The 13,201-nt window shown below is 38.4% G+C and overlaps 1 protein-coding gene across 1 annotated transcript in view; it reads left to right on the top strand.

Annotated features, from left to right (window-relative positions):
- The window catches only part of GALNT1 (polypeptide N-acetylgalactosaminyltransferase 1), a 179,074-nt gene that overhangs the window by 122,830 nt on the left and 43,043 nt on the right, over positions 1–13,201 (top strand). Inside the window, exons 5-6 of the mRNA XM_036765028.1 lie at positions 2,698–2,905; positions 5,575–5,745. Of these exons, the coding sequence (XP_036620923.1) occupies positions 2,698–2,905; positions 5,575–5,745 (379 nt within the window). The remainder of the gene's footprint in view (positions 1–2,697; positions 2,906–5,574; positions 5,746–13,201) is intronic.

Consider the following 13,201-nt stretch of genomic DNA (forward strand, 5'->3'; position numbering starts at 1 on the left):
CTTCTTGGGCTCTTCCAGGAAGGCTTCATGGGCTTGAGACCAATTCATATTTCCCTTTGAGGTTTCAGATGTAGGTATATTAACAATATTGTCCTCTTCTGAGTTCATGTTTAGATCTTCCCTGTCCTTATAGAAACTGTCTGTGGTCAGTGTTCATTTTTGCTTTTTGCTGATCTTGTTTGCCTACTTCCAGGCTTTTAAAGTTGAGCTCTGCTTCTGGGGCACAGTGGTTCCTGACCCAGGCTTCTTGTGCTGGGGCCCAGGAGCCTGGTTGCTGTCGTTGTGTGCTGGGACCTCTGGTGCTGGTAGCTGGAGGCTGTAGGGGTCTGACAACTTATCTGGTGCTGAGCTAGGGACCTAGTAGTGGTGTCTGGTGTATGCTGAGGCTTGGTGGGGTTTTTCTGCATTTCCCTGGTGCTAATGTGAAGCATGTGGAGGTCTGGCCACTGGAGGATGCCTGCCCAGCTTGGGCTGTGCCAGAACACAGGGAGGTCCAGCACCTGAAGGATGCCTACCCACTTGGGGCTGTGCTGAAGCACATGGAAGTCTGGCCACTAGCATGTAGAAGTCTACTGCTAGAGGACACCTGCCTACCCGGCTATGCCAGTTCATTTGGTGGTTCTCTGAACTGGAATCTGCTGTTTCCCGGCTATGCTACATCACGTCTGGGGTCTTGGTGTTGATGTTTGCCTGCTCCACCACCCAGGGACTCAGGATCCCCCACTGATTTGCTGAGGTGGGGCTTGTTGCTGGCTTGCGGGGATACTTCCTGTTTTGAAATGTGCTCCTGTTTTACCCCAATGAGACAGACCTTTCTTGCCTATCCTTCAAGTTTCCCAAGCTAACAGACTATTCCACTCCATCTTTTCCCCTATTTTAGGATTTTTCCTGGGATGATATTTTCTGGGTTTTTCAGAGGTCAGTATGGGAGAGTGACAGTGATTTCCTGCTTACTCTGCCATCTTGGCTTCCAGAACCTAGCATCTGTGAATGGATTTCAGGAAGTCTGTGAACATGGATAGGGAAAAAAAAATTACATCTTCATTTTCACTCATTCCCTCTGAAAAAAACTTCGTATTTACTCTAGTTACATATTCTTAAAAAATCCTTTATAACTGTACTCCATCCTCATTCCAGAGTTTGTCCGTATTACTTCCATTCTTGTACTCTGTGGTTGAGCCAAACTGACTTTCTTGCTCCTCACACACAACCCTCCCTCTTCTACTTCCCAGGTCTTTGACCTGGATGTCCCCCCATGCCTAGAACATGATTCCTCCTCACCTTTGCCTCTTGAATTCCTACTTTTCTTAAAAGTTCAGCTCATGTGCCACATTCTACTCATCTCTCTGGCTGCTATTGCCACTCCCAGCCCAGTTATCTTGTATTTATTTTTTATATTTATTTACTTATTGCACACATCCCCCATGAAAGGCTGGGATCTTTAGGTGATTCAGCTTATATTATGGGATGAATTTTTCCCCAATTGAGAAATGGGAGAAAGAGGAGGACTGTTGACATTATCATGCATGACATCAACAGTTTGATTTTTGTCTTTATATCCCCTGCACTGTTACTGGCACTTAATAAATGCTTAAGTAAATTCTTGCTTGCTTGCTTGCCTATTACTCTTGTGTTCTTAGGTTACACTAGAAAGACATGGTATCCAGACCAATGGAAGATCATAGTCTGGTTGTACTTTGTCACATCCACCATATCAGGAGTGTTCTGTTCAGTTCTAGGTATCATATTTTGAGAAGGGTATTGACCTGCTGGAACATGTCTAGATACTGGCTACCAAGGTGGTAAGAGGGTTGAAGACCATGCCATGTAGGCTTCAGTTTAAGTAACTAAATATATTTAGTTTAGAATTGAAAAGACTTAAAAGGGACATGATAGCTATATTCCAGTATTTTTTAATAACCTCACATGGAAGAGGAATGTCTTATGTTTGGCCCCAGAGGATTTAATTGGGATCAATAGGTGGAATTTGTAGTTAGTTTTTATTTCAGTGTAAGAAAAAAAAAACTCTCTGCCAGTTAGAACAATCCAAAAAAGTGAAATGTGGTAGTGGAATTGCTCATCAGTAGAGGTCTTCAAGAAGACTCTAGATGTTGTAAAGGGGATTCCTGTTTAAATACAGGCTGGGTGAGATAACCTCTAAGGTCTTTTATCATCTTGAGATTCCCCTCTTTGTTTTTAAGACATATGGTCACCTAGTTGTGCTTGTTAACTTTTGGATTCCTCCAGCTGCTAATGCCCTTCCTACCTATCTCATACCTGTATGTTGTTATAGATGTGCTCTTTGTCCCTCTGAATAGAGTGCAAGCTCCTTTTTTCTTAATGGACTTTTCTTTTGCGGGGGAGGCAATAGGGGTTAAGTGACTTGCCCAGAGTCACATCGCTAGGAAGTGTCTAAAGTGGGATTTGAACTCAGTTCCTCCTGACTCCAGGGCCAGCTCTATGCTCTGCACCACCTAGCTGCCCCTATTTAATGGAATTTTCAAGAAAGTTCAAGCATAATATAAAACATCCTTTCAGTTTTATTTCTTTGTTTCCTTCTCCTGCACTCCCTTCTCCCTCCCCCCAACTCAAGGGGTAAACCAAATTACCACGTAAGGGTAAAACAAAATTACCCTAGTGTTCATGAAGCAATGAATCCAGCTTTTTATGCCTAATTTTTGTCATTTTTCTTTTCAGACTTTTTAAAGAGACCCCTGGAGAGTTATGTAAGGAAATTGAAAGTCCCAGTTCATGTAATTCGAATGGAGCAGCGCTCTGGACTAATCAGAGCCAGATTAAAGGGAGCTGCTGTTTCTAAAGGCCAGGTCATCACCTTCTTAGATGCTCATTGTGAGTGTACAGTAGGCTGGCTGGAACCACTCTTGGCAAGAATCAAAGTTGACAGGTAATTATCTGGAAACTAATATTCCTTCAGACTGATTTTAATGCATTCATCCTATGTAACGTGATAGTCTTTACTTCAACACATAGAGTAAATGACATGATAAATGTTCTTGCTGGGTTTGTTTGGGCAGATGTGTTGTTATTTTGGGTGTAAATCAGATTTTCTCCCTTAATTATGAAATACTTTTTCTAGTAATACTCACTTTTAAAAAGTTACATCCTCCTACCTGGAAAGTTGTAGCCTCCCTCCTTTCTACTTTGATAGCTTGGTTGAGCCAAAGTGAAATTTCTTAACTTGGAGATCAGTTGGCTTTCCGCAGTTTCACATTCTTGCTCATTGATATAATTCAGGAAGACCTCCTGAGAGATAGGAAATTTTTAGATCTTCGTTTCCTAGTGCTTAGTGTTGGAAAGCAAAACCAGAAAGAATTTGATTGGAAATCATGAGGAGAAAGAAATGGAAAAGGGAAAAGAAAAAGATTATTTTAAAAAGTAACCTGTATCATAAGAATTAAACAATTTTAAAACTTTTTTTAAAAAAAAAATTGGCATTTACAAGCCCACTAGTTGATTTAGAATATTGCCTTTATAGCATGTTAGAAACTAGCCTCGTAAATGTTAAATGTAAAATTAACCCACAGTTTTCTCCCAAAGTTGAATGTTGCTGCCTATAGTGTATCCTACCCACCCCTAGTTAACCACCATTTCCTCTATCCCTTCCCCAAATCCCAAATGTCTAATAATTCTTATTCTGTCTTACCTCCTATGAAAGGTATTCAGTAACCTAGGTATAGAATTCTGGGGAGAATTGTATACTTTCATACATTTAGACTATTCTTAGCCATATACTCAGGACATTGTATAAAATGATATTTGGCTACAACTCTAAAACCATTTCTGTTTTAAACCTAATATGACAGTACTTGTATAGCTGATGAAATAATAGAATAAAGTACTTAATGTATAGAGAGTTTTTGTTATGTTTCTCAGCCAAAAATGCAAAAACAAAAAACAATTTAGATGATTAATATATTTTTTAATCCAACTGCTTTTAATGTCATCCTGAAAATAAAATATCTTTAACTTTCGGGTTCACAAATATTTTTGTTCATCTCCAATTTAAAAAAAAAAATTTTTTTTTTACTTTTTGTTTTTGTTTTTTGCAGGGGGGAAGGCAGGGCAGTTGGGGTTAAGTGACTTGCCCAAGGTCACACAGCTAGTAAGTGTGTCAAGCGTCTGAGGCTGGATTTGAACTCAGGTCCTCCTGACTCCAGAGCTGGTGCTCTAGTCACTGTGCCACCTAGCTGCCCCAATTTTTAAAAATTTTACTAGTATTATGCATTTTATAGAAAAAGTTGTGAGTAGCCTAAAGGAGTGCATGACTATTATTATGACATGGTTTTCAATTATTAAATTTTTATTTAACTAAAAGAAAAAATTCTTTAAAACTTAGCATAACTTATTTTAAGACTTGGGAATGTTTATCTGCACAGATAATTTTTTTATCTCATTGAATTATATATTTTAACATTACTTGGTGATTAAAAATGCTAAACTGAGTATGTGTTTATAGTGATCAATCAACAATCATTTATTAAGCTCTTACTATGTGCCAGCACTATATTGGGCATGAGGAATATAGATAGAAATGAATGAAATGATCCCTGCTCCCAAGGAGCTTACATTCTCATGTATATCCACTTTTCCTATAGTTTTTTAAGATTTGGACCCCCAAGTAAAATATAAAAATTGCCTACTTTACTCTTTTTCATTTGAAAAATTAATAAATTTCTACCCTTTTTGTGGGTCCTTTGCAGTGTAGGGCCTGCTTGGTTTATACTCCCTGATATTTGTCAGTGACCCATCTAAAGTGGATAATAACACAGCATGTGTTATAGGCAGTTGAAAAGGAGCACCCAAAAGAGAAGACTATATTTAACTAAATTAGCCTAGCGGTTAGAATTGCTGGTGCCAGTTCAGTACATATATTCCCTGTTGCTTTAGTTACTTCAGGCAGAGTTAAGGTAGCTTTTTTATCCATATCCCCTATTATATGTCATGCTTAATCTCTCTTCTCTGCCTCTAAGTATTAGCTTTGTCCGGACCATGCTCCTCTTTCTTTGCCAATGTAATCCTAAAACCTTTAGGATTCTACCTTAAGAACCACCTCTTGGCTGTTTCCATTCTAGTTTCTTCCTTTCTTTGAAATGTGGTATTTCAGATCTACTGTAGATTAGCATAATTATCTTATATTGTTCTCTAGATGTTTCATGTCTGTCTGTTTGCTTCCCCAGCCAAGAATATCAAACCAAGGGCCAAGCCTGTGTCTCCTGGCTGCTTTTTGCCCTCCATGCTCTGTCACAGGCACTTAAATATCTGCTGAATAACTGAATAACAAGCAGTACTTTTGTGACTTCAAACCCAGACATCAAAAAATTGATTTGACCACAGTGAATCAACAGTTTAGAGGATAAGATCAAGCGTCTTCTCGCCCATAATCATGCTACGTTGATTATTCTCTCAAATGACAGGTTCCTGTCATAACTTAGTAAATGCTCTTTGTGCACAGGAGACTTTTTATATATAAATGAAGTAAATAATTTTTTATAGGGTGTGATTCATTTTCTTACTACAGGTATCACACTAATTGGTTTTGATATGTTTCTTTAGGAGAACAGTTGTGTGTCCTATTATTGATGTTATCAGTGATGATACTTTTGAGTACATGGCAGGCTCCGATATGACATATGGTGGATTCAATTGGAAGTTGAATTTCCGGTGGTATCCTGTTCCCCAGAGAGAAATGGACAGAAGGAAAGGTGATAGAACACTTCCTGTCAGGTATAGTGAAATAAATGTTTATGTTGTTAAAAAAAAATTTTCCCTTACATGTTGCTTTCAGGAGACTAAAATGTTTCACAAATAGTGCTAAAAAGGTTAACATTAAGAAAGTAAAACTCTGAGATTTTAAAGCTTATTTTTAGGATTTATATTTTTTATGAAGAGGTGGATAGAGAGCTGGCCTTAGAGTCAGTAAGACCTGAGTTCAAATTCTACCTCTGCCACCTACTGGTTATGTGACCCTCTCAGTGTCCAAACAATTCTCTGAGTTGCAAAGTTACAAAGTGGGTACTGATCTGTATTAGTTGACAGAATCTTCTCACCCTTTAGCAGTAAAATCTCAGGTATGTTAAAAAAAATTTCTATCAGTTTTTTTTAGAGGAAGCATTTTTTCCCTTCTGTTTTATAAATACGACATAAAAATTTCATAGAAAAAATATGAGTTCCTGAACATTTGAAAATTTTTGTTGAAAATACCTTTGGATTCTTTTGCTTCCTCATGAATTTGAGGTTTGTAGAGCCTAGGTAGTGTCAGTGATATTATCCCCAGCTTATGGATGATAAAATTGAGTCTGTTGAGAGATTAGAAGACTTAAAATATGGTCACACAGTTAATAAGTACTCGAGGTGGGACTCAAACCCAGGCTGCTGGACTTTAAATCTTAGCTTAGTGCTCTATCCATAATGCAATACTACCTCCCTGATATTTACTACATCTTAAGCCAGGGTTCAAGTGTGTACACCTGTCTGGTTGGTTCTCTCCCTTTCCCCTCCCCTACCCCATGTTCTCCCTTAATCATCCTAAGAGTTTATATCTATAATGGAAATGAATGATTTGCAAATTAATAAATCAGAGTTGTGTTTATTCTGTTGTGAAAAGTAATCATTTTTTGCTTAAGTAAAACCGTGCCTTAATTGTGTCAGTCTATGAAAATAATAGCTTGGATTCTGCTGTGAAGTTTAATATGAAATTTAAACCAGTTTGTTTACATTGACTTATTGCTTACTGATTTGTTTTAATAACTCATAAAGTTAAATGTTGTTAAGCATTACATGACCTCATTATTCTTTGAGTAGATGATCTAATTAGGAAAAGGCATATTGCTCCTGGCCCCTGTAATAATTAAGAACACCAACCCCCATATATATCCATCTAAATTTTTTCTCCATCATCCTATTCTTGAAACTTAACCAACCTGGTGGGAACTAGAACTTCTGAGGAAGGGAAAGTAGATGTCCCTTTCTCCTTTTTCCCGGTCAGCCATGTATGGAGTGTTTTGTTTCTCTTTTAGGCCAAAGTTCAACTCATCCTCTAGGTAATAACCCTTATTTAGTATGCTACCTTGGGCTTCTTGACCACAGAGGTCCAAATCTTCTTTCTGCTCATTTTTTCATTTGGTTAATAAAACACTCTCATTTAAGTTTTCTTTTCCTATTTTTCTTTCTTTGCTTCCTCCTGGAACTGCTCCCACAAGAAAGATATATTTTTGTACCTCAACCCCTAAGGCAGAGTTTTTTGAGGGTTTTTAGAAATTAATCCTAAAACAAAAGTATTTTTCTTTTAAAATATTTCCCCAGTTCTTGGACTTTATTGTTTTATTACTTTTTCACAGGTAAACACTGACTATGCCAGTTGTTAGACAGGAGATACATAGGAAACACAGGAGGGCTTCTAGCAGGTGTTCTAGCACAGGTTCACTCTTGATTCAGGGATATAGGAAGACAGGAACGTAGTCATAATAAGGAGTTAAATAAGCTTACTTTATTCTAGTCTATTCTTCTCAAGGGGTTCCTAATAATGGGAGCACCAACTCCTACAGGATTCCCCTGATTACCCTTCTCTCAGGGGTGGGCAAGGGGGGAGGGGACAGCTACCCCTACATCTTGATGGGGTCAGTCGAGACAGGTGCAGCATTCCAACTTGTGCACTCCCCTAAATCCCCCAAGCGTTAGTGAGGGCCAGTTGAGGCAGGTACATGCATTCCTCTATGTGTTACCCAAAACCCAAATCCCCACTTACTGATCAGTGTCCACTTAATTTATAGGGCAACGGACAAAGAGGGCATGTATTGTCAGCAGTAGCCTCACAGGTTAACTTTAGCAATATCATCATTCAGCGCAAGCGTAGTAAAAATCACATTATGTCACCCCCATATTTCACCGTGCAGTCACAGTAGGACTCTTTACAAGTCATGAGCCTGGTAAATATTATCTAATACTTGGGAACTAAAGATTGTTATGGCCATGGATCCTGGGAACTAAACAGGATAACAAAATCCTCCTTACCTACAATTGCCTCATTGGATGGAATCCTTTCTTTTTCCTGTGGTCTTCCAAGTGTACCATCTGATAGATTACTTTCTACTGTATGGTATTTTTCTTCTTTTCTTCTTCCTGTTCATGAAAACAAATCTTAAGCTGAAAGGAATCAATAGTTATGACTGGTGCTTTTTTCCCACTTCTTTCTTAACATCTACTCTATCCTCTCTGCCCTAGAAACTGCACCATCTTCTTATTCCACTCCAAAGCCATCTCGACATACATCTGAAGCAATTCTTCTCCTTTGTTCAGCAAAGGTGGAGTTTAAGTTTTTCAAGATGAATTTGCATTTCTTCACTTGTGTTGTGTTTTCTTTAATATAATACCAATACAGCCACATTAATAAATTTGTGATTTGACCTTTCCTGGCGGAGCCAAGATGGCGGCTGGTAAGCAGGGACTAGAGTGAGCTCAGTACCCGAGTCCCTCCAAAAACCTATAAAAAATGGCTCTGAACCAATTCTAGAACGGCAGAACCCACAGAACAGCAGAGGGAAGCAGGGCTCCAGCCCAGGACAGCCTGGATGGTCTCTGGGTGAGGTCTGTTCCACACGGAGCTGGGAGCTGGGAATGGAGTGGAGCAGAGCCCAGCCTGAGCGGCGTGGACCATCCAGACCAGAAGCCAGGCGGAGGGGGCCCTAGCGCCCTGATTCAGTGAGCTGCGGCAGTTACGAGACTTCTCAACCCACAAACACCAAAGACTGAGGAGAAGGTTAGTGGGAAAAGCTGCGGGAGTGGAAGGAGTTCGTGGTTCGGCTTCCAGCCCCGGGGGCAGCGGAGGTGGGGCAGCTACAGCTGTTGTTACTTCTGGCTCCAGGCCCACCTGGTGGGAGGAATTAAGTGGCGGATCAGAGCAGGGGTGCACAGCCTGCTGAAGATCTAAGCCCAGTCTGGACTGGGGGTCCTTGGGGAAGGAAGAGTGTGGCTCTGACAGAGCTGTCACCTTCCCCCCAAACGTAGAACATAGAACTCGTTAGTCTACAAGCAGTCATACCCCACTGAAAAACTCAAGGGTCAAGTTAGTTGGTTGGAAATATGGCCAGGGAGCAAAAACGCGCCCAGATTCTTCAGTCTCAGACTTTGGATTCTTTCTTTGGTGACAAAGAAGACCAAAACATACAGCCTAAAGAAGACAACAAAGTCATAGAGCCTACAACCAAAGCCTCCAAGAAAAACATGAACTGGCCCCAGGCCATAGAAGAACTCAAAAAGGATTTGGAAAAGCAAGTTAGAGAAGTAGAGGAAAAATTGGGAAGAGAAATGAGAAGGATATGAGAAAACCATGAAAAACAAGTCAATGACTTGCTAAAGGAGACCCAAAAAAATACTGAAAAATACACTGAACAAAACACCACCTTAAAAAACAGACTAACTCAAATGGCAAAAGAGCTCCAAAAAGCCAGTGAGGAGAAGAATGCCTTGAAAGGCAGAATTAGCCAAATGGAAAAGGAGGTCCAAAAGACCACTGAAGAAAATACTACTTTAAAAATTAGATTGGAGCAAGTGGAAGCTAGTGACTTTATGAGAAATCAGGATATTATAAAACAGAACCAAAGGAATGAAAAAATGGAAGACAATGTAAAATATCTCCTTGGAAAAACCACTGACCTGGAAAATAGATCCAGGAGAGATAATTTAAAAATTATTGGACTACCTGAAAGCCATGATCAAAAAAAGAGCCTAGATACCATCTTTCAAGAAATTATCAAGGAGAACTGCCCTGATATTCTAGAGCCAGAGGGCAAAATAGAAATTGAAAGAATCCATTGATCACCTCCTCAAATAGATCCCAAAAAGAAATCTCCTAGGAATATTGTTGCCAAATTCCAGAGCTCCCAGATCAAGGAGAAAATACTGCAAGCAGCCAGAAAGAAACAATTTGAGTATTGTGGCAACCCAATCAGAATAATCCAAGATCTGGCAGCTTCTACATTAAGAGATCGAAGGGCTTGGAATGCGATATTCCAGAGGTCAATGGAGCTAAGATTAAAACCTAGAATCACCTACCCAGCAAAACTGAGTATCATGCTCCAAGGCAAAATATGGATTTTCGATAAAATAGAGGACTTTCAAGCTTTCTCAGTGAAAAGACCAGAACTGAATAGAAAATTTGACTTTCAAACACAAGAATCAAGGGAAGCATGAAAAGGTAATCAAGAAACGGAAATTGCAAGGGACTTACTAAAGTTGAACTGTTTTGTTTACATTCCTACATGGAAAGATGATGTGTATGATTCATGAGACCTCAGTATTAGTGCAGTTGAAGGGAATATGCACATATATATATATATATACACACACACACACACACACACACACACACACACACACACACACATATATATGTTTATGTATATATATATAGGTGAATGTGTATGTATGTATCTATGTGTATATGTATGTATGTGTATATATATGTGTGTGTTTTTTTATATATATGTGTGCTTATATGTATGTGTATGTATATATGTGTATGTATATATATATATGTAAAAGAGAGAGAGCAGACACAGGGTGAGTTGAAGATGAAGGGAAGATATCTAAAAGAAATAAAATGAAATTAAGGGATGAGAGAGCAACGTAGTGAGAGAGGGAGAGAGGGAGAGATAGAATGGGGTGGATTATCTTGCATAAAGCTGGCAAGAGGAAGCAGGTCTGTGGGAGGAGGGGAGAGGGCAGGTGAGGGGGGAATGAGTGAACCTTGCTTTCATCAGATTTGGCCTGAGGGGGAATACCATACATACTCAGTTGGGTATCTTACCCCACAGGAAAGAAGAGGGAGGAAGATAAAAAAAAATAAAAGGGGGGGATGATGGAGGGGAGGGCAGATGGGGGTGGAGGTAATCAAAACAAACACTTTGGAAAGGGGACAGGGTTAAGGGAGAAAATTCAATAAAGCGGGATGGTTTGGGAAGGAGCAAAATGTAGTTAGCCTTTCACAACATGAGTATTGTGGAAGGGTTATACATAAAGATACATGTGTGGCCTAGGTTGAATTGCTCGACTTCTTAGGGAGGGTGGGTGGGAAGGGAAGAGGGGAGAGAATTTGGAACTCAAAGTTTTAAAATCAGATGTTCAAAAACAAAAAAAAGTTTTTCCATGCAACTAAAAAATAAGATACACAGGCAATGGGGCATAGAAATTTATCTTGCCCTACAAGAAAGGAAGGGAAAAGGGGATGAGAGGGGAGGGGGGGTGATAGAGGGGAGGGCTGACTGGGGAACAAGGCAACCAGAATATAAGCCATCTTGGAGTGGGGGGGAGGGTAGAAATGGGGAGAAAATTTGTAATTCAAACTGTTGTGAAAATCAGTGCTGAAAACCAAATATGTTAAATAAATAAATTAAATTTAAAAAAAAATAAATTTGTGATTTTTTTTTATATTGTTGTACAACCATTCTTTCTAGGGGTAGGCCCAAATGGTGATCATGTGTGACAATAGCTGTAGAAGCTTCCTAATCCAAGTTCAATATGAATCAGAAGGTACTTGAGAAAATATATGATATGATTTATAGGTAAAATATTATTTATAAAAAGAGACACAAATTAAATATATACATTAAAATTTTGGCTCAATTTTATACTTCTTTCTAATTAAAAATCAGTTTTTGAAAGATTAAGGTTTTACATGAAAACTTTTAAGAGAAACATAGAGTGGAAAAATTTAAACTTTTTTTTGAATACCTGTTGACGTGGTATCAGGGGATTTGAACACTAGGATGGAGAGGTTCTTTTACTTTAATATACTTGTATCTTGTTGTAATACAAATTTTGACAGAATATTAAAATTTTCACCAGAAATCTTTTCTATTATGGTACTAGCAATTCATGATTGAAAACCCTGGGCTTACAAATAATTTGTGCTTATATGTGGCTGCCCTGTCTCTTCCCCTTACTGATGGGACTGTTGCCAGGAAAGAATTTATCAGTTCAGAAACAGATAAAGGGGAAATGCTTAAAAAGAAGCAATAGCTCACAGAAGCTAGACCTTGGGAAGAGTCAGCCTGCCTCCCTGCCTGCTTGTTCACTTACCCCTAATTATCTTTCTCCCTTCTACTTGAAATTTTCACTTAATTTTTTTTACATTACTTGAAGTTTGCCAATTAGAGATAAGTTAGGTTAATAAACAAGATTTTTTAGAGATGCTTATACTTTTAGGAAGTTTAAATAGCAGTTAGCCATTGCCACCTTGGTATGAATTAGTGTTAAAACTACCAGCATGTTGGTAGTTTACAAAGAATAAATTACATCCAATTTTTTTTGAGTGATGATCTCTTTAATGTTTTTTAAATATATAAGTGTTCAGGCTTTATAAACTAAATTTTTACATGTTAAAAAGGGTTAGGCACATCCTGTCCTATTTAACCACTCCCATATTACCATAGTAAAAGTATAATATTGGAAGGCTTTATCAGGAAAGGATATGGCAGAGAGTGAAAAATCAGGAAAAGACAGAAAAAAAACCCCTGGGAAAGTACTAAGGACATATGTAATTATTTTCGCAATTTTGTTGCAAGCCAGCAATCTTCCCTGAAAGGGGGTGGGATGGAGGGAACAATGGACAACTCATTTCTCTTTTTCCCATATTATAAAGTACCCAGCTTTCAGGATCCAACCACTGCTTATTAATATTGTGATTCAGTTCAGTTTCCAGCAATTTTTGTCAAACAGTGAGTCTTACTCCATGGACTATCAGACAGTATGCTGCCTGGTTTATTTGCTTCTTTGTGTTATGTACCTAATCTGTTCACCTGATCAACCTTTTTTTTTTTAAAACCAGTACCAAATTGCTTTAACGATTATTACTTTTTTGTAGAATTTGATTTCTGGTACTGATAGTACTTTTTTTTATAATTACTTTTGAGATTCTTGATCCTTTGTTTCCTCCATAAGAATTTCATTATTTTTTTCTACTTTTACTTAAAAAATAATCCTTTGGTAGTTTGGTTGGTATAATGCCAAATAAGTAAATTACTTTAGGTAGTATTGTCATTTTTATTATATTAGCTTAACCTACCCATGAACAATTAATGTTTCTCAAGTTATTTAGGTTGGTATTTCTGCAAAGAGTTGGATTCACATATTTCCTGGGTTTGTTTTGATTTAGATAGAATTCCAGATATTTTATACCTATAGT

Source organism: Trichosurus vulpecula, chromosome 1 (assembly GCF_011100635.1).
Source record: "Trichosurus vulpecula isolate mTriVul1 chromosome 1, mTriVul1.pri, whole genome shotgun sequence".
Classification (NCBI taxonomy): domain Eukaryota; kingdom Metazoa; phylum Chordata; class Mammalia; order Diprotodontia; family Phalangeridae; genus Trichosurus; species Trichosurus vulpecula.